Raw genomic sequence first — 10111 nt, forward strand, 5'->3', positions numbered from 1 at the left:
AGGAACCAGCCTTTGTTTTACTGGATTTTGTTCAGGGGAATATTACTTGAAATTAGCAGGTCATTAACAGAGACCTGGAAATCTCCATTTACCCAAGAGACTTTGAATTAGTGGCATTTGGCATAATGGGATTTGACATGTACTAAAATTTCTACCAGGGGGACTGTGCATTTTCCATTAATCCTAGCAAGTTTGAGTTGAAAACAAAATTCCATCAAGAACTGTAATGAAATTTTTACCTCTTACTGAGCTAGAGAACCTCCTGCTCCATCACTGAAGGAAAAAAAGAAACTCAGGACTGGTGGGGCCTTTAGTAGATATCCTCACAGGCCCCTCAGGGCAAGGGGAGCAAGGAGGAAGGAGCCACCACAGGAGGCACAGGAGGCTGAGGGACCCCCCCACACACACACTTGGTACCTGACCCTGCCGCCCTCTGGGAAAACCGCTAGAGCAGAGTAGTGAGAGCAGGCTTTTGTAGCTGTTCTAAAGTAAAGAGTAAATGGCCAAACCTCATTTGAAGTGGGAAGTGGGGGAGTGTTTCTAAGACTGGCAGAAGGAAGTGCCTGTTTATAAACAGGATCGGTGAAGAGCTTGGTGGTGAAGAGCTGGCCTGTGACTGCCTCTCTAGACTCAGATCCTGGCTCAAGCACAGGACAGCTGTGTGACCTTGGGGCAAAACTCCTTAACCTCTCTGTGCTCTGCTGCCTTATATAGGAGCTGAGGATAAAAACCATGTCTGACTCCCAAGATTATGAGGATTAATGGTCTCATACAAGTAACACTCTGGATACAGTCCCCAGCAGATAGTAAGCACTCGAAACAGATTAGCTATTATACAAGTAACTGCAATATTAACACTCTTACATATTAATATCTTGATATTATCAAAGAATGGTCTTATCATTATTAAAAGGGAGATGGCCTTTTCCAGTTTTTTCTCCAAATTAGTGAAAATTGATTAGGCTGAGCAGGCTTGCCCTCTCCTGAGCAATCATTAGCTCTCTCCTCTAAACTGTGTTGCCTGGTTTCTGGACAAAGGCATGTGAGTGTCACTTTGGAATAGTCTGACATGTTTATGAAATTCTGAACTGAACTTCTCAGATCCTCACTGGAATGGACCAAACCCAGTCTGAACATTGTGTTTTGATGAAGATCATAAATGCCTAACTCAGTGCCCAGTGAGCTTATGTAATTGGTAAATAAATGTATAGTAAAGAACATGATAATGAGGGTAGGTTTTCATTTTCAATCCAAAGAAAGCCATTCTGGATTGAAGGTTTTCACTTTTTCAGGATTTTAAGCCTCAGTCCTCACAAGGGGCTTTTGCTGTTTTTCAGGTGCAATTGCTGGCATAGTCGATCAGCCTATGCAGAACTTCCAGAGAACTTCTGAAGCTCATGCTTCAGCAGGACACAAGGCCAAGGGTGTCATCTCAGGTGTGGGGAAAGGAATCATGGGGGTGTTCACAAAGCCCATCGGAGGGGCCGCTGAGCTTGTGTCACAGACTGGCTACGGTAAGTTGTGGGGCACCTGTCAGGCCAGCTCAGATATCACCGACCTACTTGCATTATTATACCAAGGACTCTGAGATAATCTAGGCCTTCACATGGCAAAGCAGTGGGGAAAAAAATGGATAAATCCATAAGGAGAGAAATAGCTGTCTTCCTCACCTCCTTATGCTTATTTATGGGAAGAGTTGAATTGTACTACTAATGATAAATTTAATAATTGTAGACCCAAGAAATCATTTAGCAGGTTCAATAGATCTACCTCACAGATTCTTTTTACAGCACATCTAAAAAAATAGACTCCAGTGATGGCTTCTCGGCCTTTTGGCTAAGGCCGAGAGTAAAAGAGACTTGAATGAGAATAACCAGTCAGAGGTGGAGGGCAGTTGAGAGCAATACGTAGAAAATATTGAAGCAGAGACTAGAATGACAACTTGTCTGATGGCCAGTTAGAAAGGAAAAATAGGTGATAAAGCAGGAAGATATCTGTGAGGAGGTGTGTGTGTGTGTGTGTGCGCGCGCGCTCGCTTTAGAGAACGAGAAAGAAGAGCGCGCGCGCACACACCCACAGAGCCTCCGGTGCATTGCCCCCGGGCCGAGTTCCTGGCCACTGGCAGCAAAAGCAGGTGACCTACATCTGAGACCCCCTTCCCCAAGCAGACAGTGGGGCTGGGGGCACCGCCAGGCATGGCCAGGGGCGCGCTGGGGCCTCTCCCCGCTGGGCGTGCACGCGGGAGTAGCGGGTGCGAGTGAGCGGAGGAAGCACGTCTTCCCAGGCTGCTTTGCTGCGTTCTTGGCGGAACCCGCTAAAGTGACTTCGTAAACCGGGACTCGCCACGGTCACCTTTTTCCCCCAAATCGGTGTCATCGCTTTGGTCAGGAAGCGGGCTGCCTCGCTGCTATCCCAGACCACAGGCACGCGCCCTGCGTCTGGCCGTAGTCGGAGGGGCCCGTTTCACCGCGGGCACCTGCCCCTCAGATCTGACAGAGGCGGCCCGACCAGGGCACAGAAACCGTGTCTGAGGGGGAGAGAGTCTGAGAGGGAGAGAGCGGGAGACGAATGCCCACACTCAGGCAGCCATCCAGAGGGCTCCTTTAAGAGACCACACAGGCGCGAACATGTGTTCCTCTTGGCTGTTCCCCTCGCCGCCCCCCTCCCGGGTCTCTCTCTCTCCTGTGAGAGACGTTTTCACTCACAGGGAAACAGACAGAACCGCTGTCCACCCACCCCCCCCCCCCCGTCGGCCGGCCCAGTCAGACTCCGCTTAGGCGTTCATAAAAGTGGGATTCCCTTGCTGTGGACCCCAGGGAGGCGAAGTCCACGCAGACTTCACCGATTCCTTTGGTGTGGAAAAAGCCATGGTTCCTCACCACGAGGTTTCCCAGGGCTGAGGATCTCCCCCTCACGGAAGAGCATCTCAGCACAGAGCTTCACATGGCCTTGTTGCTCTCCATCATTCTTGTAAAAGTTTTATTACTGCACTGAAGGTTTTACAAACCACTAACTCTTCGTCTAATGACTGTGCCTCGTTTATAAACATTTACAAGCCCTCGGAAAGCACACATGCTGTACCATCTTTGGTTCTGGAGCGTCTCCTCCGAGGCCTGCATGGCTGCTGCTGGGTGCCCTCGTTTGGTGCCGGCTCTGGGGAGAGCGTGTAATAAACCGGGGGCCCCCAGAGTGCTCATAAATGTATATGGATTCATGTTTAACAGCTGGATTAAGTCACCTAAATACGGTATCTAGGCAAACCATGTGCCTTTGTGTGCATCTCTGTGTGTTGTGTTTTTTTATGTGCCCGGCCCCAGCACAGATACAGAAGTATTATAACATGAAGCAGGGAAGTCGACTAACAAGCATGGCTTCTTTTATCACATAAATTGTAACAGTGTGTGAGCGATTGCGCAGGACTGATTACTCCTAGGAGCGTTAGGCTTCCATTAATTGCCAGTCCGGTCGATGCTTGGACTGTGGTTCATTCATTTTTCAGTTTGTAGCTGATGTAAGAGCGCCAGAGGTCAGAGCACTGTGGTGTTTAATGATTATCTATACACTTGCTTCCAAGGATTTGACATCATTTTGGATCTTGCAGCGCTTTATGGATGACTGTAAGCAGATGACATCACTGCAGCATGGAACCAGTTTCCAGAAGACAACTAGTAAAACTCCCTTACTTCTCTTACCACAGGTATTTTACACGGAGCTGGACTTTCTCAGCTTCCCAAACAGCGCTATCAGCCAAGTGATCTACATGCTGACCAGGCTCCAAACAGCCACGTCAAATATGTCTGGTAAAATTATCTAGACGCCTGTTCCACGGCACATGGATGTTAGGGGGCCTGCTTTGCTCTCAAGCTGAAGGGCCCTGCTTCTGGGGCAGCCCCAGACCGCGTTCGGCAGCTCAGGCAGCACTGGGGCACCTTAGGGCCCAGGAGCGGCTGCCGCCCCCAGATGCGGGGCTGGCCGCACCCCGGCCTCTCGCACACCCCTCGGGGAGGAGGCGCGCTGACAGAGGAGCCCAGGCCGTGGGAGGGGACCCAGGATTCCCTAGAGAACCAGCCTCCTTCTCGGGGTGATGTTTCTATAGGGAAGAAAAGGAGCCAAGGGAAATCTTTATCCCCAGGAGCTGGGTTCTGTTGACCAGAATCAGTTTGAGAATTAAAGTGACAATTACATTTTAAGCTCAAATTAATAATCAGATGGGTGAGAGCCCTCCACCTTTGGGGAACCGTGTGTGGGAATGCCCCAGCCTGTGGTACCATGAGCACTGCTGTATGACCATCTTTTCCAGCCGGCTTCCCGCCTCACTTTTCTCCTTGGAAACAGGAAAATGCTTCAGTCTCTGGGCAGACCAGAGGTGCACATGGCCCTGGAAGTCGTTCTGGTGAGGGGCTCCGGCCAGGAGCACGAAGGCTGCTTGCTGCTGACGTCGGAGGTGCTCTTCGTGGTGAGCGTCAGCGAGGACACACAGCAGCAGGCCTTCCCTGTCACAGAGATCGACTGCACCCAGGACAGCAAGCAGAGCAACCTGCTCACCGTGCAGCTCAGGCAGCCAAGAGTGGCCTGTGACGTGGAGGTACATTTCAGGGGACAGGGTGACTGTGTGGCTGACTGCCGCGGCAACGGAGACGCGGGCTGGCCGCGGGTACGCCGCTGGCCTGGCTGCTGAGACGAGGAGGGCTGTCAGAGGAAGCGGCGTGAAGGGACGTGGGAGCCAATGCAGAAGGAAGTTGGGAAGCCCCAGCCCAGGCGTGTGTGGGAGCCCTTCCTAGGGGAGCGCGGCAGCAGGCCTAGTGGACTCAAGGCCTGGGGTTAAACCACTGTATGAACCGGACAAGGCTTGGTTGTCATGGGGCAGGGGTTCTGGAGGAGACCGGGCAGGACAACAGAGCTCCAGCACAAACTGGTCTGTGCGAGAGGGCCAGGGCCGAGGCGGCAGTTCCCTGCCGCAGAGAGCAGGCACAAGTCTGCTGTAGCCGACTGGAGATACAGGAGAGGACCGCCACCGAAGTGGGGGTGTCATGAAATGAGGTGCAGCCAGTAGGCCAGACCTTCACAAGCTCACAAGCCAGGTCTCAGTCCCTCCCCCCGCCCCTCCCTGCTTTCCACCCCAAGACTTCATGGGTCAAAATTCTGTTCATAGATCTTTCCTTCCTGCTCTGTATTCTGTGTGGTTCTGTGTTCCCTTTCCCACAGGGCAGATTCCCACCCCCTAAATACTGTGGGGTACGTCCTGGGGGGAACGCTCCTTTGGGTCTTGAGGCCGCTCCCTGGCCACACAGCTTCCGTGCTGGATGCTGGCTCCCGGCCACACATAAGCTGCTGTGGAACAGATGCTCATGCAGGGCAGAGTGATGTCCAGGGTCAGAGGGGAGCCCTGCCCAGAGTGGCACCAGCTCCCTACAGGCCAGTGTTGGGTGAGCAGGTGCACCCGGTGGAAAGCAGGGTCTGCTCCTGCCTCCCTGATGACTGCCTGATCCAAAGGGGCTGTAAGAGTTGACCTAAGAAACAGACATCTTTTTCCACACAGCAAGATGAGTGTAAGTCAGTGGCAAACTGGAGCCTCCTTGTCCTAACCTGGGCCCTCGGTGGCCCCATCCTGCCCAATTCATTATCTTCTCCCTGGTATGGGAGCCTGTGCTTCCCTCACACCACTGTTTGGGTAAAATTATCTGAGAAGATGGAAAGCAGCCAACCACAACAACTCTGAGATTTCTCTAGCTTCTTGGATCCTAATCAGTCAGGCTTTAAGCTGGGGCTTGGCACTAGGCATACATTGCTGCCTCGAGTTGATGACTTTCTGGGAATAAACAGAGGTCAGATGTCCAGGCTGACTTTAGATCTGCCAAAATCTTCTGATCCAATTGACAATAAAGCAGCAGTGATCTGGCTACAGGACTTGGCAGGGCATAGTATCATTATCTTCAAGTCCTTGGTCCTTAACGAGAAACTTCCAAGGCCCTAAGGAGTATCTAGGGCCATCATTATTCCTTAGCTGCTTGGGAAATATTTCATATCTTAAGCTGGGACTGGAGATTCTGCTTTTGCTGTTAAACTATCTTTACCGTCTTCAACTGTGATCCTTCTCTCTTTGGCTTTTTTGAGGAGGATACTTGGGGAATTATCATAGCTGGAAGGGAACAGCTCTGCTTCTCGAGGGGCTAATGAGATGATAGCTGGAGTCACCACTCCTAGAAGCTGCCAAGGCTGAGACCATGGAATCACGGAGTTAGAGGCAGAAGCACCACTGACACACTGGACATCATGCCCAGCACTGGTTTCCCACCGGTACTCGGGTATCAGCTGGGGGCAGGGGCACTAGGGCTAAGGGATGGCTACAGAAGAGGCAGGAAAAGATGACTGAAAGCAGAAATACTGCAGGGCAGCATCTGGCAAGGGACAGAAAAGGTGGATATCAGGTATGCCTTTAGCCCCCAAATTCTGCTTTCTCTAAATCTATCGCAATTTACCTCTCCCCTCAACTCCTCCTAATTAACAGGAAATAACTGCCTCCTCAGTCCTGTATTCTAAACCCTAACCCCTCCCCTACTCACACCAAAGGAGACCCAAACTATAAGGAAAAAAAAAATGCTCATTTCTTTTCTGAGACAGTACGCCCTTCGTTAGGAGTGCCCTAATCCAGTGTGTTTGCAAAACGTGGGGTGGGGAGTGGGGGTGTCCCTCAGCAGGGCTGCTTGACATAGTGAATTTTCCTCAGTTGTCATGCTTGTGTCAGTCCATACCCGTCACATGCCAACCTGATGCGTAGACATAAAGCTGGGTCTAAGAAGCCTACCTGCTGTCTTCCAGGGAAAGCTAAGAACAGTATTTTTAAGACCTTTATAGAAAATGGCTTTTCTGGTTTTCTTTAGATGCTAGGAAACACAGCTCCTTTGAATTTTGGAAGGAATTAATTTGTAGATGACATCATTCAGTATACTGAAATGTGGCAGGATTCAGATTTTTTAAATCAGCATTTGCTTTTCTTGGTTAAATGCAGCCATTTTTAGGGTAATAATTGCTTAATATGCCTGGCACATTATTGAAATCCCTTATGAGAGAAGCTCAAAATGAGTCAGAAGGTCAATTTATTCCTTGGCCAGGTTCCTTTCACAGCACGGGTTTTCCTGTGCTGCTGTTCAGGAGGAGCAATTAAGACTTTCTGTGTATTCAAAGCTTTCCAGCTGAATTCTGGCCCCATCAAATGATATCATCGGAGTTCTGGCTTTTGCCTGGTGGTACACAGCTTTCATCTGTCAGCGAAACTTTGGGGGCTTTTCTTTTCTGTCCCAGGCTTAAAAATACGAGATCCAAACCGTACCAGATGCCCTACTTACTTCTCTGGCAGCCCCAACACTCCTTACCATCCCACTGGCTTTTGCAGCTTTTAAGACACCCTCGGCTGCACTGTTTCCATGCCCTACACAGAAACACAGAAATTCTTTATATTACTACTTGAGGACTCGAAAGCCCTTGTTAAAAATGTTTTTAATTCTTCCAGAGTGATCTTGCCAACATTTGGTAGGTACAGACCACTGAAAGGTCAGTGGCTACCTGATTCCCACAGATCAGCGGCTTACACTGGAAACGTCTCAGTCCACATATCTACACATTAGACAGTTACAGAATTTCAGGGGGGGAAGAATTTATAGCTCCAGCTGCCTTTGATGGGTGCTTTCTCAGAAAATCGCACTTAAGAACTTGGGTAGTATATCTCAGTTCTCCTGTTCAAATTCCACTGAAGATGAGCCAGACTTTTATGAACCATAAATGTACTTTGCATCCTCCCGTTTTTTCCATAAAAATTTCCCCTTCTTCTGCCCAGTTTTTTTATTTTCTCTGGCTTTAAATCCTAGTGTTTATAAAAACAGAAAATGTTACAGTTCAAAAGGTATTTATTTTTTTAAAGGCTCTGTCCAAAGCCACTGGTTTGAAAGAGGTTCTCTTCTCCACTATTTTTTTCTGTCAAACTGAAGAGGTTCAAGGAGACAAGCAAACAGAACTTTTATTTCAGGTGCAAGTTTAATGTTGATTTAAGCAGAGGAAAGACACTTTTCTCCTTTGTTCCTGAGCTCCTCAGTAAAGAGCAGTGAGAGATGTTTAACAGTTAATGAGTAAAATGTTACTAAATTTGTCAGCTTCAGACATCAGAATTTTACACACCAAATGCTTATTCAAAGGAGGCCGTTCTAACAGTCTCCTGCAGAGTGCTTCTGTCATACTCCTGCAAGTGCACTGTTATTACCACAGCTCAGAGGAAAAATAAAAAGCACTGTTTGGGACAAAATGGCTTTATTAGAGTACCTAAAGGCATAATGTATGGATGTATTAAGGCAACAACAGAAGGAATAATTTGTCACGAAATGCCATTAGGAGGTTTTGGCAGCTGAAGAATCTTTATTTTTGGATCCCAGGTGGACGGAGTCCGGGAGAGACTGTCGGAACAACAGTACAACAGACTTGTGGACTACATCACAAAGACATCTTGTCACCTGGCTCCCAGCTGCTCTCCCATGCAGGCCCCGTGCCCAGTGGTGGCTGTGGAACCTCTCCCCTCCACTGTGAAAACATACCATTATCTGGTTGATCCGCACTTTGCTCAAGTCTTCATTAGTAAGTTTACCATGGTGAAAAATAAAGCCCTAAGGAAAGGGTTCCCTTGAGTCCCCTCTAAGGTGGTGCTGGTCCTGCTTGTGCAATTTATTCTTGAAAAGAAAACCTAACTAGCTCTAGTAACATCTAATATGGACACAAAGCCAGTACTTTACTATAATTATAGGTAATTTCCCAGCCTCTTCTAAAATTAATTCAGATTCTTCTCCCTAAGAAAACACCTTAAAATGCAATGATAAAAAAAACTTGTTCCTTTCCAATTTGGAGGCCGTGATTAATGTTGTCATCCCATCACATAAATATACTACCTTTTGCTGTTTATGGTATTTGCTAAAATGTTTACTATAATTAAGATCTGTTAACTCTGCTCTAACAAAAAATGTGGTCAGGCCTTAGAATGGAGAGACTGGTTAAAACTTCATTCCCAACTGCATCTGTTTCTAGGCTAAGACAGTCTTTTCCTTATATTCTCATCTGCAAACATTTGGAATCTTTAAACGCTTAGGATTTTATTAACTTGTTAAATTTATTACTTAAAATGTGATGCTCTTCTTTAAGTGAAACCTGCTATGCATATTCCTCCTTTAAAGCCTGCAGGTTACTGAAATTTATGAGACCTTCTCATGACTGTCCAGGTACACTAGAAAAAATGTTTTGCCAGTTAATCTTTTAGCAAGCAAGCTTATGTGTCTGCCAGAGAAAAGCGACCCAAAGGGCTCAGGTGAGTTTCTCTAGTTCCATAAAGAAAATGTGCTACTAGGAACTAACACCCTCTTGTGGAAGGGGTTTAGCAGAAGGATATTCATACTGCCCTGGTGTACTACAGGGGAGTGTTAACCTTAACAGTGAACCAATCCAAAGAGTTTATTTTTAATTCCTTAACCACAAAATATTTCCAATGTGTGATATTATTTTTCCATTTTTAAGGATGGGTTTTTATCAGATCTTGGGTCACCAGATATCATCTTTAATATTCAGTAAAAATCTCACTCTGATTAAAACACATTTTTACTGATTACATCCCAATCTGGATCTATAATCTATTATGTACAATTTTGAGATGCTAAGAAAATTCAATTTCAAATGCCTACTAACTTTTAATCAAGTCTCACATGTCATCAGGCATAAGAAGTCACTGTGTAATTGTTTCTGGAAAGCAAGACTATTTATGAACAATTCAGGCTAAATATGAAAAAAACTGATTTTTCCATTAGTTTGTTGTGTTATACTCATTTAGGAAAGTGACAGCTTTGTCAACCTCAAGAATTAACTATTTTTAAGAATGTAAATATGTATTAATTAATGTATCTTTTATGGTCATTTTGCATACTACTTCTAAGAACTGTTATATAAATTGCTGAAAATAAAAGGAATCCTTGAATTACTGACCACACATAAATGTGTATTGTCACCAGGTGTTTTTCACCAATTCCTGGGTTTAATACAGCTCACATTATTAGGACCAAGAATTTTGCATTAGTTAAGAAGG

The 10111-nt window shown here is 46.9% G+C and overlaps 1 protein-coding gene across 4 annotated transcripts in view; it reads left to right on the plus strand.

Annotated features, from left to right (window-relative positions):
• VPS13B (vacuolar protein sorting 13 homolog B) overlaps nt 1-10021 on the plus strand; it is a 762523-nt gene extending 752502 nt beyond the window's left edge. For all 4 annotated transcript variants that reach the window (XM_004768902.3, XM_004768901.3, XM_004768900.3 and 1 more), the window contains exons 59-62: nt 1338-1514; nt 3698-3800; nt 4336-4585; nt 8424-10021. In XM_004768902.3, coding sequence (XP_004768959.1) covers nt 1338-1514; nt 3698-3800; nt 4336-4585; nt 8424-8672 — 779 coding nt within the window. In that variant the 3' untranslated portion in view covers nt 8673-10021. The remainder of the gene's footprint in view (nt 1-1337; nt 1515-3697; nt 3801-4335; nt 4586-8423) is intronic.
• Nucleotides 10022-10111: the final 90 nt, after the last annotated feature.

This window comes from Mustela putorius, unplaced genomic scaffold (assembly GCF_011764305.1).
Source record: "Mustela putorius furo isolate JIRA1106 unplaced genomic scaffold, ASM1176430v1.1 tig00000228_pilon_pilon_pilon, whole genome shotgun sequence".
In the NCBI taxonomy this organism is placed as follows: Eukaryota; Metazoa; Chordata; class Mammalia; order Carnivora; family Mustelidae; genus Mustela; species Mustela putorius.